Raw genomic sequence first — 18,116 nt, 5'->3', positions numbered from 1 at the left:
TAAATATTAATTCACACGTGTTGTTGTCTATTTAATTTGTTGATCAAGGAGGCTGATTGAATATGATTACGTTGATATATAAGATTTCGTGCAAATAGAACCACAATCGCCTTTTCTTCGTTTCTTTGTTTTCTACCAACACATGCAGGATCAAGGTGGTAAGGAACATTGTTGAATATATACAATCACGAACATACAAAAATGAAATATGAAAATAATATATGATTGCCAAAGAGATAACGCTAATTACAGTACCTATCAGAATCCAGATGAAACGGATTTAAGAAATTATAGGTCACAGATTGGTTTAAAATAATGAACAAAGCCCATATCGCATTGTCGGCTATAAAAAAGTCCCGACATGACAAACATTGAGAAAATATAAGCGAAAAAAAAAAATGAACGGTCTCTTTAATAGCCAAATTATAACAAAAAAACAAAAGTGACAGACATTGGAGGACATTTAATGACGGATCTCTCCTTGCTTAAATTGTTTAAAGATATTTTGTAACGTCAAACCTTCTCATTATCTAGAAGCGTGATCTAACTGCACAACATAAAGCAATACTTACTATTTGTCATGATGTGTTTACATGCAGTACGTATACATTGTATCTCATATGTATCAAAATTTTTTTCTTACACAAATATGTCCCGGTTTCTTTTACATTTGATACTAAAACCATCTAGTTAAGAATATTCCTAACTGAATTTGGTGCGACAATGTTTGTCAACTATTTTCGTTATCTTAACTTACTTTAATAGAAAATAAGAATACGTTGTTATCTTTACTGATATTGTTTTAAGTGCGGACTACGTCAAACCGAATTAGTGTTCTACATTGTAAGCTTCTGTCTGTATTCACTAATAACAGGAACGTTTGAAACCAATATTGCACGATACAATACGATTTTCCCTTTTTTAGATTCAACCATCACTTACCCTTTTTCATGCTAAATTGTAAACAATTTAGTTTTAAGGCAATATAATGAAAATAAGTCACATCAAAACGACAACAATGACACAATTACGACCAGTTATAACAATAAATGATTCTCATTTTCAGAATTGATCAAGTTATTTACATTCCATTCTTTTTAAGCGTACAATCCTGACAAAAAAATGGTGGTTAACTAATTAACGTATAACCAGTTTTTATAACAATGGCTTTACCAGAATACATGATTGTGTTTCCAAACTTCGGTGTATATCTACAAATCGGTTAGAAAAAACACTTTGTTTTACATCATGCTTGGCCACCATAATAACAATGATGAGTTTCTTACACTACAGATTTACACTATTGTTATCAGAGTTAGTTATATTCGCTTGAACTAATTAATTTCTTTCCAAAAATAATTTAAAAAAGAACAAGCAATGTATCAACAATGTAAAAAGGTTAAACTAATGCACTCGAAATTAAGTAATTGAAATAGGGAAACATGGTAGCTACAATATTTCGACCTACATGATATTTGATCAATAATGAAGTGAATAGAAAGACCAGTATAAATGAGAACCAACGACTTTCCAATATCCTTTTATTTAGACACTCCACTCTATGATAGTAAATACCAAAATAATTTACTTTCATTTTAAACATATGTAATACACAAATGGCGCGACACTTTTTTTATCCTATCCAAGGAGGTCACAACTTTCTTGTGCAATCAATCGTTATCATGCAATTTGCCATTCGACCCATCCACAAAATTGTACAAACAACGATAGGATTTTTAGCTTAGTTCAAAAATAAAATCTTCAATTGTGCTTCTATTGTGAGCGAACGATTATAGTCGAAAAAAAGTTATCAAATGAACCAGGATTATAATTTAATACGCCAGACGCGCGTTTCGTCTACATAAGACTCACCAGTAACGCTCAGATCAAAATAGTTATAAAGCTAAACAAGTGCAAAGTTGAAGAGCAATGAGGACCCAAAATTCAAAAAAATGTGTGCCAAATACGGCTAAGGTTATCTATACCTGGGATAAGAAAATCCTTAGTTTTTTCGAAAAATTCAAAGTTTTGTAAACAGGAAATTTATAAAAATGACCATTTAATTGATATTCATGTCAACACCGAAGTGCTGACTACTGGGCGGGTGATACTCTCGGTGACGAAACGTCCACCAGCAGTGGCATCGACCCAGTGGTGTAAAAAGTTGAATTACTATTTATGTCATATTTCATTGTCATGATTATTGTGTAGCTTCAGTGTTCCTCATCCTCATATGTCGATTTATAAATAACGACAACGGCTATGGATTGTATACTCAACGTTTAACTAAGTGCTTGGTTGCAGAAAAAAAATCAATATACAGTGTACTCCAAAACAACACAAGAAATCAAAGAGCCTCGCATTTGTTCCTTTATATCAGGCTCACACTAATACATTTATATTTAAAAAAAAATAAATCATTTTTTGTCGGGGTTCGGTACGAAAGAGACTATTATAACAGCACAGACGCCAATGCGGGACAGTATCAAAGTTACTTATATAGCATAGGTGGGTAAAAATTTGATTGATTATTTATTCACTGAAACACGGCTAGAGCGGGCCCCTCTGGGTGCAGACAGTTCTGTGCTGACATGAATTATCACTGATATGGTCATATTTATAAATGAACTGTTTACAAAACTTTTGAATTTTTGAAATACTAAGGTTTTTCTACCTCAGGAAAGTATTACCTTAGCTGTATTTGGCAAAACTTTAAAGAATTTTGGTCCTCAATTCGAGCGTCAATGATGCGTCTTTAGTATACGACACGCGCGTCTGGCGTAAATATAAAAATTTCATCCTGGTATCTGTGGTCAGTTTACTTTTATGAAAATTTCTGGATCCGCCACTGTATAACATTTCTTTGATATCCATTAGTGTGTGTAAAAAGATAAGAAAAAAGTAAAATCACAAAAATACTGAAGTCAGAGGAAAATCTAATCGAAAAGTCCATAATCACAGGGCAAAACCAAATAACAAAAAAAAAAAAAAAAACACATAAAAAACGAATGGACAAGAACTGTCATATTCCTGACATAGTACAGGCATTTTAAAATGTAGAAAATGGTGGATTAAACCTGGTTTTATAGCGCTAAACCTTTCACTTTGATGACAGTCTCATCAAATTCCGTTATATTTACAATGATGCGTGAACTAAGCAGACATAATAAATAAAATAGTCAAAATATGGGCACAGCAGTCATCATCGTGTAACAAATTCAATAGGAACAATATAACAGAACACAAAAACATCTATCTACAAATATGTGTTTGTAGTAATTGATATTAAGATCTTAAATTTTTGATCGAAAGGTTTAAGTTCTAAATTTACTCTTACAATTTCATTTCTTATGTATACTAAGAGAGAGGTTTATCGATAATCGAAAATTTCCAAATACAGAAGTAAAATAATCATTTCGTACTATCGCGATAGTTTTAAACATACGCGAAAAAGCATTTAATTTAGCAACCGTTGATATTAATCGATGCAATTAATCAGGATCGATTTCGATCGGTTCTAATAATAACAATAAAATCAATTACGATCTATCAGTTAATGGGCTTCTTACATTAAAGGCCAATCGGGTTTAAACGATCGGCCTTTTTAAAGTCCATTAGTATTTCTTTGATCTAATTTTTAGGGTATCACCAGCCCAGTTTTTAGCACTCTTATGTTGACTTGATTTATCATTGATATGATCATAATTATAAATGAACTGTTTACAAAACTTTAAACTTTTGAAATACTAAGGCTTTCCTACCTCAAGAATATATTACCTTAGCTATATTTCGAAAACATTAAGGAACTCAATGCTTTTCAACTTCGTACGTAATTCGGCCGTTTTAATTGTTTGATTCCAGTGTCTCTGATGAGTCTTTTGTAGACGAAACGCGCTTCCGGCGCAAAAACAATATTTCAATCCTGGTATCTATGATGAGTTTATTGAACATGGTCATTGATACAACTTTTGTTTTAGAGTCAACGTCAGTTCAGTAGTTTACCTTTTTTATAATACAATGTATATTTCAGCTTTAGATAGAATCTGACCTAGTGCCAAACAATAATCAGTTATTTATGTTCTACTTAATATGTACCACAAGAAACGGAAATAATTGAGTCTGCTTACAAGCTTAGTATTATTACAATGTTTATATCATCATTGTATTGTATTTAGCTCGAGTCTTAACCAAAGCGCATGGGTAAATCATAACAATCAATCAGACCATCCTGTAAAAAAATTAAGTTCCATTAACTTAAGAATGTTAAACATTACCAAGTTTTCGAAAATGCAATAAATTAAATTACGAAAAATTATCAAATCCAATTTGATTTCTAACTTTTCGCGTTAGGGTTATCAAATATCTATGAAATTGCAATTGCATGGAAAGAATACATGTATTAGAGTAAATAATTTTCTGATAAGATATCTCAAATGTGTTTAAAATTCATTAACAGCAAAGAAACAGTGTATGTAACGAGATGGAAATATAAGACAAACATCACTTATAGTTGGTTTATTTTATACCTCATAAATAAAATGCGAAATAGCAACCAGTATAAAAAAATCGGATTATTATGGGTTACATTTTTTTTTACTTCTGAGAATTTTATGATTTGTGTTCTAGCTACAAACAAGCTAAATCTTCATCACTAGTATTACTTGAAATTTGAGTCATATTATCAATTCCCTACAATTCGAGTAGTATTAATTGCATGTTATATATGATGTTTTCTATATTTGTTTGCAGTGGTCAGAGAATTATGTATTTTTGGTGTACACTTAATAAATCGATGTTTTAAATGTAGTTTCGCTGTCCGACGGCTGTAGCGTCTTTTTTTAAGTACAGTAGTCTGACAAGTTTTTAGTTAACATTAAGCGTTGACGATATACAAAATAATGCAACATGTATGTAATAAATATTCTGTATTTCTTTTTACTGTCTTCATGAACTGATTGAAATCTTATAAGAAGTTTATCCTTTCATTGATAAGAACATATTTATATGTTTTTAATCTTCTGATATGTGTTACTCCATCGGCACCAAAATAATTCGCTTTGATTTTTTGTGTTTGTTGAATTCTTTCAATTATATATATGTTACCTTGAAGAATATGATAAAGGTAACTTTTCGTTCGCAATGTAAAGTACAACTCCATGGTTAATATATGACATGCAGCCAGATGACCGTCATGGTCTAGTCGTACTTGACGTTAGTTTGTATCTACTTTTTTTTTGCGACACGATCAACAGGTTTTCGATGTTCTTTTGAAACTTAGTTTCATTAAGAACATTAAGTAGTATCATTTCTAGTTCCTTCAACCTATCTACTATTTTTTTTTATCTCTGTGTCTTTTCTATTCAAATCACTAGAATTTGTTAGATATCTTGTTAGAACGAGAATATTTTGTATATTTATCAACAGATAAAAAAAAAAAAAACAAATACAACCAAACAGTTTTCAATTTATTGGATCTCTATTAAATGATCATACAGTGTAGAATAAAACTAAAAGTATACAAAAGCTTTGCACTGAACGACGTTACGATAACAATTGCTTTGTCTGTCAATTTGTGTCGAATTGTTCTCTTGAGTACATTAATGTTATCTCATGTTACTGATTCTTTTAAACTTTCTATAAAAGTTTGCAGTCTAAAATGCACTACTCAAATTATCTCATTTTAGACTTCCATTTATAAAGTAAGTTTTTACACTTTAAGTGGCTAGGGATTCTTAACCAAAAATCACTTTGGTTGATAAAGTTTGATAATATGTTTCTGGAAAGTATCTGTTTACTTTTACCTGAAAAATAGTTGTTGTCACGAGATTGTTTTAAAGCTACAGTTTTGTGCACTATTTTGTTTGAATGTGGGGAAAAACAATTGAATGAAAATGAAAAAAAAACTTAACTACCAATATGCTGTTCAAACAAAGTATCATAAGATAGCCTCTTAACATCTGGAGAATGCTTTTTCTAGGGGAATGGGAACATAAGGCCATCTTTCTTGTTGTTTTACAACATAATTAAAACGATATATTTTCAGTTTGTTCATCATAAACTAATTTGGGATAAAAACCGTAATAAAAAATCAATGAATATTTGTTTTAAGTCTACCCTTTTTTTCACATGTGTAAAACAGAAAATGATTTTTCGAATCAAAAATATTAATGTTGTCAACAAATTTTAGGGCGTTAAACCATCTCAAACTAATCGAGAGGGATGGTTGGGGCTCAGACACATTTATTCTCCCCTCGTCATAGAAGTTGTTAAAAATCACAACCAGGCTTTTACAAGTACATAAGTGTAAATATTTATCAAAAATAAGTTGAATAAACATTTTGCTTTCGTTAAATATGTATATTGTATCTACTAATATCGTTTCGAATATTAGAGCAATTAAGCAATTCGGTTGAGTACAAATATCAAACATCGCAATCATCGAATATCTAAATAATGATCTAGTTTGTTGAAATCATTAAACACGGATAAAACAGACATAATAATTTTATGCACACTTGATTACCAAACGCCCAGAACATAATCTCACAATCGTGAAACGTTCTATACGAACATTATGATATATAGACACTTTGATCTGTTCTGGCGAAAGTAATGAAGTATGAATCTCCATTATATAAGTAACCTTAGAAAAAACTCCGATTGCCTGACATGATGTAAATATGACAATTAGTGGAATGTCAGAAATTAATAGAAACTAATACACCAATTAGATTGGTACACCTTCAGTATTATCCTGGGAATAAACCTATCACCAGTTGTTTTGTTAATCAATATTTCACTGTTTCGTGTAAGTGATTTCGTCTCAACAGCAGCAACTCTTTTATGAGGTTTTATCAACTTTAGAAGTGAGTGTTAAGGGGGGGGGGCATTTTAAGCAAAGCAATTGATTTTTGAGATTGAAAACAAAATAAAACAGATATTACAACAAACAACTTTATTACATTTATCTATGTTTTAAATGGTACATATGGCTGTAGTCCATGAAAGAAAGGTCAAAATATTTATACCTGCGAGGCCGTTACTTGGTCTTCCAAGATGACAATACAACACTGGACATATTAACCATTATCAGATGCGTCTGTTGATAGTAGATGTTATTACTTAATGCAAGAATCTGTATCGTTTACTAGTAGAAGCTATTACATGCACGATTCTGTTTCTTTATAATTACCGCTAATATTGTTTATGTAAATCAGTGATTGAATTACAGAATACAAATAAATAAAGGAATAACATATAACAGTGCTCTTATTTCTACTATTAAATAGAAAGAAGAAAAACAGATACGCGTGTATGTATGATAATAGTAAACTAACATTATAAATCTCAAAAGGCACATACAAGATCAAGACAAAAATAAATAAATATAAGAAATGAAGACTTAAACTAGAATGTATACATAAAGAGATGTGGTATGACTTCCAATGCGACAACTACTAACTAGAGACAAGAGGATGAAATAGTAGAAGAGCAGATACAATCAAAACCTAATCGCAATTATCCTCACGAATTCAAGCAATTATACATTCTTTAAGTTAACAAATTTGGGGTCTGAGCTTTCCCAATGAAGGGACTCTAGAAAAGCGCTTCTGATTAAAAAAAAATAAAAAGTGTTATTTTCATTATGTATGTCTATTTCTTGTATATAGTTATCTCGATATGGTTGTTTGAACTTTTTGTGTTGTTTGTTTGTCACACTGGATACATTTTGCAGTTAAACGTTATGAATTATACCGAATATCTAATGGACTTACATGAAACTCTGTATGTTGATATGTCAAACGTCTAAACTATCTCTGTAGACGGTAAGAGGAACTTCTTTTATATCGTTATAAAGTGGGCTAGATAAAATAATTGTTACTATTTTGTACACCTGTGATTCTCAATAACAGCCACATTCCAATACACAGCTGATTCAACAATTAATTAAAAATGTGTATGCATTTCATCGTTACAGTCATATATCTCAATAAGTGATAAGAAAAAGACTTCTTTCTGAGTTTAATTTTTTACCAGAGGTATACCTAAATCAGTAAATCACGAAAATACTGTTTCTTTAGATAGATTTTGTTTATAATGCGCATTCGTGCAAAAACGTTTATGGATTTCAAAAGTATGCGATCATATATACAGTGCGTATTAAATATTCTAAATTCATTTTAAGTAAATATGTAAACTTAGAGTCAATGCAATGTATAACAATAACATTTGATAACATTAAGATCTGAAAATACTATATCTTAAAACAAAACATCTCATTGCAAAAACATGTGCATGCGTGTTTGCATTTTGTGTTATTCATATCTTGACCTTTTTAAAAGAAATATAAAAGTTGCTTTAATGATCATGGTTAATTTAGCTTTCAATGAATATAATTCAATAATCAACCGATCAGATTTTAAGTTTTAATCATTTATAAATGAAACTGACTAATGTGTTTTAGATCTGTAATTAAATAATGTCAAAATCGCCATCTAAAATTGTGAAATAACGTTTTTTTTAAACACTTATAATTTTTTCTCGACTTGTGAGTATTATTTGTCAAGCTTTTCATAGACTCGAGGCTAGGCAACAACAAAGTAAATTAACAAACTTTTGAAGTTCTTCCACACAATCTTAGAACAACCACTGACAAATTTTTTGACATTTACAAAACGTTAAACTCGTTTCTGATATCCTAACCTCCTTTTAATTTCAAATTATTTTAAGTAGAATTACAAAGACGAAACGTACCATATATACATGATGAACTTTAAGTAAATAACTGTCTGATCAGTATATTAAGTACCTCCATTAATTCTGTCTGCATCCGAGTCGAGTCATTGGAGTAGATTTCACTTCTATTCTCTAATATAGTGACTGGGTGTACGTTCATTATTACTCACTAATACTGGGTGTATATGTTGCGATCTATTTCATCTTGGAACATCACATTTGACATGGCTCGTTACTTATACATCCCGTCATTGTATTATTGTGCTATGGTATATTTTTGTATTCTTGTCTCATGTTTTTGCTAATGTTCTTTGTCTATATGCCTTTTTGTTTTTCTTTTGCGTATGAACCCAATTGTGTTTTCTGTGCATCAAAATGTTCTTTATCGAGAAATTATAGAACATGTAAGTGTGTTGTGAAAGAACCAACACAATGTAGTGAATATTTTTATCAACTCCACAGGTGAAAGGTACAAAGCAATCAAACTCGAGTGCATACCATCAGGATTAATTGGTATTATTAGGTTTATTTGTTATTTTGCATTTTATATCTTTTTCAGATCGTAAAGATGCTAGTTATAGTAGTTGCAGTCTTCGGATTATGCTGGCTCCCTATTCATGTATTTACAATGATCTTGGACTTCAAGCCGGAAATACTTCATTACGAAACAATGGAAGACGCCATGACTTTAATGACTATTTATCTCTGTGTTCATTGGCTAGCAATGTCCAATAGTTTTGCCAATCCATTGATATATGGATTTACAAATGCAAATTTTAGGGTAAGAAGCTATAACCAGGAAGGTACTTGTATGTCTAGTTTTGTCAGAACAGTTATAAAAAGAGAGTTTTTATAGACAGGTGACCTGAAGATGTTATCGATTTAATTTCTCAATCATAAGGTTGTAAGGTCATGAACGAATAAACCAACATATTTTAATATAATTTGATCTGCCGATTTTGATTTTATTCCAATGTACTTTTTATTGGAGAGATTTTTTGATATTTTTCAACATTTTTGTTTTAACGTAAACTTGTATGTTTTTGAGCAGGACTTCAGAAATGAAATGGAAACAAAATGTGTACTACAACTTCCTTTTCTTCTGTTTTTTTTTTCGGTTTTGCACCATTCAATTGCAAAAGTTGTGGAGTTACTTTCATACTTTCAAAAATTAAAAATGCTAATAATAATATTAAAAATGATTATACAAGTACATTTGTACAACTGATTAAATTCTTGCAATACGGTCCAACATACGGATTGTTTATAATATATAGTTTTGCACATTGTTGAAGAACGGTGATCTTTGTCAAAGATTGGTCTTTGGTGCATAGTTATTTCATATGCAATATACATTGACTTTTAATGGTTAATTATGTTTTACTCATCAATATCATTCAGGAGATACCTTACTGTTTGATTGACATAATGTGAATTTAAAGTTTAAGGCACGTGACCCATCATCCGGGATTTCCATATGTCTAACAATATGCGTTGAAGTTGTATAGTAAAATGTACTTTATGTCTTCTAGTGTTTTGATGTTTTTATGATATATGGTACACTTTTTCAAACATTTTCTTGGTTTAACAAGTGCAATGCATTCCTCAACTACCGAATGGTTATTGCCAAAAATGCACCCGATCTCATGTTTTTCTTTATGCCCGCGTCACACTGTCCCGATTTTTACGCCGATGGCAACACGATAATGGAAATTTTCAAAATCGGGACTGATCGTATCCAGATCGGGCTATTCGTAGTGCCATCTTTAACTATCGTAGAACCATCGGCCACTTTTTCTAGCCTTCGGGGACAACTTCGGGAAGGGTTCTAAATTTTTTAACATGTTAAAAAATCCCCGAAGGTGCGTCCGATGTTGAGGGTTCGTATTGAGTTCGTATCACCATCCTCACCATCGTAATGTCCCCGGGAATGCATCTTTGCACATCGTATTGCATTCGTGTTTCCATCGTTCCCATCGGGCAGTTTTGACATTACGATGTCTACACGAATGAATCACGAAGATACCCGAAGGTCTTACGATGGCAACACGACTTCGTGAAGACCTCGTAATCCCGTCGTGTTGCCATCGAATAAAAGTACGAAGGCGACAAGATAGAACTACGACGGCAATAAATCCAGCTAAATGTAAGTTAATTTTCGCGCTAAAATACATTTAAAGTGCCATGCGCGATATGCACTGGTCAGTCTAATACGACAGTTAAGAAAGACGTTCACAAAACATGGAGCTCATATCATATGATTCTATGAGAACAAGAAAGGCGACAGCGTTGTTTCTATTAATTCAAATGGAACAAGAAGAGCAGTCATTACAGGCTCAGGATTTACTTTTACAAGTAAAATATTATTTTTTGTCAACTTTTCATATCAAGTAACATAATGAAAATCATAAACGCGCCTCGTACACCAACACTGCAGGTACACGTATATAGGGAAACCAACTTTTTCTTCATTATTCTGATTTTTTATGTATCGTCTGAGTTGTTGTCACACGAATGTTTACTACATAACCATTTTGTTTTCTATATGTCATACTTTACCGCATTTGTTGCTTTCCCCACATTCTTCCTTTTGTCTATATTATTATGATATTCTCCTGAAAGAGCTCTTTTTGAATAAAAGGGATCAACGAACCCATTACCTTACCTTTAAGATACATGTAGATCCGTAAACATGGGCATACTTATGGGTGATTATTCAGACCAGTGCACACATTTTACAGTTCAAACAAAGCAATGCCGAGCGTGGCATCCCCTCGTATGTAACATATTGGGGACAAGTATGGACACTATATTTGTATATGACACATGCAGAAAATGGTAAATTGAATATGCATATTTGATACATAAACTATTTTTTTAGAAATCAACCAAAACATTCAGTAACTGGAAATACCTTTAATATTGTCTTTAGAACCAGCAGGTTAAAAAATGAGCAACCAATTTCCTGTGTATTATGCTATTTCAAGGAGAAAAAAAAACAAGTCCATCTGCATGACCTTGACCTTTGGCCTTGAACGTAAAAAATGTCAGATCATTACAAGGAGGAACAATATACCAAATGTGGTTAAAACCTTTTGAAGCATATTGGTTTTAGAGTGTCCACAAGGGTGATATTGCCTTGTATTACAACTGCCACTGTGACCTTGACCTTTGAACTTTAAGATATTCTTAACGAGTAACACCATACCAAGTTTTGAGCATTTTGGTTCTAGAGTGTCCATAACAATTTTATCTACACGCAACTTACATGTAGTAGGCGAGGGGATAATAAACTAAGTTTTATAAGAATTAGACAAAAAGATCGATTTTTCGCCATGTATGGCAGACTTGTACAGAAACGATATGTGGTCGAAATTCTGTTTGTATCTTTTAGACATCGTATGGCCATCGCGCCATCATCGTAATCCATCGTGTAGCCTTCGTAATTCATCGTGTAGCCTTCGTGATCCATCGTGTAGGCTTCGGCTGAGATATGAAGCTTAAATACCCGTCTTCGGTTAACCTTCGTATGTCAATTTTTTGCTATCGTATATAATTTCGGCACCATCGTATAGACTTCGTTATTCATCGTACTTGCTTCGGTCACTTTTTGGTATTTTAACGAGATCGGGACCAACTTCGTACGAACTTACAATTTTCGCATTCGGGTATCCATCGTATATAAAAATCGGGACAGTGTGACGCGGGCATTAGAAATGCATCTAAATCTGTTAAGCATTGCCAATTAATATGCGTCCAGAAAATGAAACTAATAATACATTCATGTTAACCTTTTAAATAAGAAAACAATCATATGATTATATTTAGATTTAACTTTAAAGCGTTGAGAAAATAACTTCCCGAAACTTGCTACCATAACATTCCATTGAGGTAAATTAGGATAATATGAACATTTATATGATCATATTTATAAAATAACTGTTTACAAAACTTTTGAATTTTTGAAATAGTTTTTCTACCTCAGGAATAGATTACCTTTAAGGCTTAGCTGTATTTGGCAAACATTTTAGGAATTTTAGTCCTCCATGCTCTTCAACTTTGTACTTTATTTGGCCTTGTTAAAGTTTTTGGATTCGAGCGTCACTGATACGTCTTTTGTAGACGAAACGCGCGTCTGGCGTAAATACAAAATTTAACCCTGCTATCTATAATGAGTTTATCCACAGAAAATCGCCTGACTGGTATAACTAAAAAATATATAAATGGAACCGTAGAAAGTAAAGTGACACCATAACATTAAATAGCTGAATATTCAAAGCCTTGTACACTGTCTGTGGACCCTTGCTTATTGCATACGATTAAACAGCTATCATACACTTCCAGTGCATCTGAAATGATTTAAAACTCGTATTATTAAAGACATCAAAGGCAATCGTATTTAATGGGGCCGAGTTTTGTTTTGTACTAGTTGTTTTGAATTGTTTGATAACTTTTGTTCTGAAATTTCATTGGACTTTTCGATAATATTTGTTTTTTCCTTCCGAATTAGCTGCTTTTTTGGTATCTTTCTAGTCTTCTACAGACTTGGTATAAAATAACTCAATATATGATGCTAGCAGAAACACATACAGTCATTTAACTTTAAAGCCTAAAGTTAAACAAAGGCTGATAAATTATAATAGCACAATTATTTCTGTAAGGTTATCGGATATGTTCCTTACGTCGTAACTACAATCCCCTTCCCTTTCATGAATTTGACCTACCGAATTAGACTATTTACCGGATTTGTTATCACATAAGCAACACGACGGGTGCCACATGTGAAGCAGGATCTGCTTACCCTTCCGGAGCACCTGAGATCACCCCTAGTTTTTTGGTGGGGTTCGTGTTGTTTATTCTTTAGTTTTCTATGTTGTGTCGTGTGTGCTGTTGTTTGTTTGTCTTTTACATTTTTAGCCTTGGCGTTGTCATATTGTTTTAGATTTATGAGTTTGACTGTCCGTTTGGTATCTTTCGTCCCTCTTTTGCGTCTGATTGGCGTTAACCCTTTATTTCATTCATTTATATCAAAACTAAGTTAACAATTCTTCTATATTACAGGCTGACTTAGCAACTTTGATGTTCATGTGGTTTCCATGTTGTGGATGCCTAAGACGAGTTATTCCGAAAAGACAATACAGTTCAAGTACACGTGATAGTGTCATAATGAGGCGACAAAGTACTTTTAAATCGTGCCGAGTAGGAAATGGTTTCCATTCCGTTAAGAACGATGTCAGTCTTGTGACCACTTCTGGGGTGCCTAAACATTTGACATTGCGACAGACAAGTAAAGACAGCACATTGTCGGATGATCGTAGTGCATGGTAACATCGATGTAAATCATTCATCCCGTTGTAATTTAAGAATACATTTCGTTGTTGGGACCAGATCAATTGAATAGAATAAAATTAAGACATCTGTCAATGAAGAAAGAATATGCTCAAATTATCATTTTTGTGGTGAGCATTAATTTCAAAATACGTTCTCTGATTTGTAATATATTTATATACATAACACTCCTAATACATGACAACAAAACAATAGTTTGCTCTTAAATTGTTTTTGAATGAAGACAGAGAAAATATCAAGGGGACAAATAAAAACCTAAAAATATCGCAGACAACACCATGACCATGCCGAGAAGACAAACAACAACAATCAAACACTAATCCTAAGATTAATCAACGCGGTTACAAAAAAACCCAGGGCAATAAACAGGTGCACCGCAAAGGTAAGCTGTTCCTGTTCCTCTTGTGACACCCGTAAGTATACTCATATTCATCATATTCACAAAAATGCGTTGGTCAACCGGCTTTGATTATATCACGAAAATTGTCTTATATTTTATCAGTTATCAAATTAAACATTTTGATTGTGTTGGTCTTCAATGTATTATGTATTCGGGTTTTGTTTTCTGTAATTAGTTAAGACGTCAGTTTTCTTATGTAAATCTTTTATATTCATTTGATAAAATTTACTGTTTGCAATAGCATAAATTGTTCTATATAATAAGGATGTTCTTATCACCAGCAGAAAACCCTAGCCATATTTGGCGCAACTTTTTCAACTTTTGATCCTCAGAGCTGTACAACTTTGTACCATTTTTCTTATATCTGGGCGTCACTGTTAAGTCTTGTGTGGACGAGGCGCGTTTTTGACATATGTAATTTTAAACCTGATGTCTTTTGTTATCTATTATTCATGTGTTTCTTTGCCTAATACGTTCTCCTATTTATTTGTATTGGAGTCCTGTATTATTATGTTGTCATTTTAATGTTATATTTAACAATGCCATCAAAGTGCGAGGTTTGGCATTTCACAAAACCAGGTTCAACCCACCATTTTTTTCTTTAAAAATGTCCTGTACCAAGTCAGGAAAATGGCCATTGTTATATCATAGTTCGTTTCTGTGTGTGTAACATTTTTACGTTGTGTTTCCGTTGTGTCGTTTGTTTTCTCCTATTGAGTGTGAATTCACATTACTATAAGACGTGTCACGGTACTTTTCTATCCCAAATTCATGTATTTGGTTTTGATGTTATATTGGTTATTCTCATCGGATTTTGTCTAATGATTAGTCCGTTGCTGTGTGTGTTACATTTTAATGTTGTGTCGTTGTTCTCCTCTAATATTTAATGCGTGTCCCTCAGTTTTAGTTTATTACCCCGATTTTGTTTTTTGTCCATAGATTTATGAGTTTTGAACAGCGGTATACTACTGTTGCCTTAATTAATTAACAGAAAATTAACAAAACCACAGTAATAAGTCAATATATAGCAGTTTGTATAAGTCTTTAAAAGCACACAACGCAATATGATTGGTTTTTTTTACTTCATTTTGCATTTACAAATGGTTTGCTATGTCAACAAAACAACTTAAAAATAGACCCTAATCTTTCATCTCGGACATTGCTCTCACATTTCGTGTCAAAGTGATATAATGATCAGCTTGCATGCAGTATATATAATTACTGGGTCTCTAATAAACAACATATATAGCAATCATCGTAAGATTATTCTACTGTGCTAACTGTAATACTGGAAAATGAAATATTTTGATTAAATATCATATTCGAAATAATCTTGGTTTTAAGAACAAACATTTAGATAAAGAATACAATTTATACCCATCCGATTTGGTCAGAATAATTTTCCAATTTACAAAAATGTAGGACATGGTTCTTGGTATTTCTATGATCAATCTATAATAGCGATGATGAAGTTAATTCTAACATTTTTTTTAAATAAATGGTTTAGCACCGATCGTGATCTTAAGACAAGTTATTCTTTCTGAAATACCTGTGCGGATACTATGAACATATTGCTGCCTATTTCTAGTAATTTTGAGCTGCTCAATGGTTGATTTTGTGTCAACGTATTTTTAAACTAAGATTTGTCTTTTCGTCGTTTTTCTGTTTGTCATTGGTGTTTCGACATATGCTTTTTTGGTTGTCTCCTTGGTATCTTCTGTCACTTACTTTCCAATATCATATTTATCGGTTTCAAGATATAGTATGTAGAGGTATACTGGTTTATTACGAGTTTTGTAGGTAGGATCGATTACTAGTATACATATGGCTAAAAGATTAACTGGTTGATATGGCTATTTTCTATACACTAAACATTATGTGTTCTGAGAATTCTAAAAAAAATATAGTTCAATACCAGAAAATCAACATAGATATCATGGCTTTTTGAATCATTTTACTTTTTGATACGAATATAACTTATCAACAGACTGCAAAATATAGTTGCAAAGACATCGACCGACTATATTTGGTTTTAAATGTTTACTGTCAATATTTGGAGGCCTATTTATAACCCATAATTTTCCTCTTTTTCAGATTTTTTTAACAGATAATGGATACCAAAGGTCATTCCTGTTTCGTTGTTGTTATATTTTAATTATTCAATATATATGTAATCACATTTTTGGTTGACTTCATTTTCAATCCAACTATAAGCCTATGTAATTTTAATATATAGCTTGAATAATTGAGGAAGTTATTTTTATTTTCCCAAATATTTATGGTGTGCAAATGCATTTGTGGGTACATATTTTTTTAGCTTTGCAATTTTCAAAAAAAACAACAAAAAATCGAAACTGAGTAAATCACGTGAAAAGAGCGATAAAGGGTAAATATTTCCGACTAAGCATGCATGACCAGCAATTGAATTCAATCTCGATCAATCAAAATGTACTAATCAGGAATGAGACTCAATATCAAATTCAATCGAAAGATTTAAGATCGCAAAAAATAATTTGACAATAGTGGGTTGAGACGGAGGCATCGTACATTTATCGGTGAACCAATTGATGATGGTAAAACAGATAACGGGGGAAAAAGCAAAAGTAGAAATAATAAATAAAAAAGACAAAGGATCATTGAATAAATTACAAGGAACAGGTCAAATATGTTGCCTGTTTTACAGAAATTCTTAATATAAAAATAATGAGATGTAGTTGTCAATTCACCACTATGCCCTTATCTACAGGATTTCAGTATGTAATCAACTACACATCACTGTCATGGACCTTTTGAAATAAGTATAGTTGGATTTAAAACACCTCGAGATAACAAACTGTGAAGCAATCTAAAAGACATTTTATAAAGAGTTCCATATAATCTACACTTTGATGCTGTCGTCCGAATGATTATAAAAAGACTTACTATACGTCCTTGGTTACAAAATATAAATACGCTTCACACATGGAAAAGCAAGTTTATTAAGACTGACATCACGATTGCTCTAGTATACAGGTCACTGGCTGATGTTGTCTTAACCTTACGACTACTGATTGAATTAGTCTAAACACTAATAACATTGGCAGTGTCTGTCTGCAAGTGGTAATTTCTATTAATTGAAAATTTCTCTCACTGACACAACATGTTTAATAAAAAAAGGTTTTATTATATAGGCAAAGGTCAACCGTTAGGACATTAAACTTCAAGGCGCAATTACTACATAAGTAAGCCGCCTACCAAAACAAATAACAACAACAACATTAAACTTAACCTTATGATAAATATGAAAACTTAAAAAACTAGACTTAAAACTCCTACAGGCAAAGTTAGCATGGAATTGATTGGCTATTGCTAAATGACTATTTGTCACATACAAAAATGAATACGTAGTATGACTGCAAATGAGACAACTCTTCACTAGAGACCAATATGACATTGAAATTAACAATAATTGGTCAACGTACAGCCTTCGGAAATGAACAAAACACAACGGCATAGTAAGTTTCAACAGGCCCTGAAATAAAAAATGTAAAACAATTCAAACGAGAAAACTTAAATATTGCTTTGTAGACGCACGAAATTAATAAAGTGTTATTTACACTTACTAGCACTGAGTTGAAACCACGACTGCTGA

General features: G+C 32.1%; 1 protein-coding gene across 2 annotated transcripts in view; it reads left to right on the top strand.

Annotated features, from left to right (window-relative positions):
- Positions 1-16,664, top strand: part of LOC143045727 (substance-K receptor-like) — a 41,640-nt gene extending 24,976 nt beyond the window's left edge. The window contains exons 2-4 of one of the 2 annotated variants that reach the window (XR_012969012.1): positions 9,296-9,517; positions 13,798-14,195; positions 16,580-16,664. Coding sequence is in view for 1 of the 2 variants with exons in the window: in XM_076218442.1 (XP_076074557.1) it covers positions 9,296-9,517; positions 13,798-14,064 (489 nt within the window). In the remaining variant the exon portion in view is untranslated. Of the gene's footprint in view, positions 1-9,295; positions 9,518-13,797; positions 14,613-16,579 lie in introns of those variants that run through there. The other variant, XM_076218442.1, reaches the window with a different exon arrangement.
- Positions 16,665-18,116: the final 1,452 nt, after the last annotated feature.

The sequence above is a fragment of the Mytilus galloprovincialis genome, chromosome 9 (assembly GCF_965363235.1).
Source record: "Mytilus galloprovincialis chromosome 9, xbMytGall1.hap1.1, whole genome shotgun sequence".
NCBI classification, from domain to species: domain Eukaryota; kingdom Metazoa; phylum Mollusca; class Bivalvia; order Mytilida; family Mytilidae; genus Mytilus; species Mytilus galloprovincialis.
The sequence above is the reverse complement of the archived record's forward strand: the minus strand, read 5'-3'. Positions and strand labels throughout refer to the sequence as shown.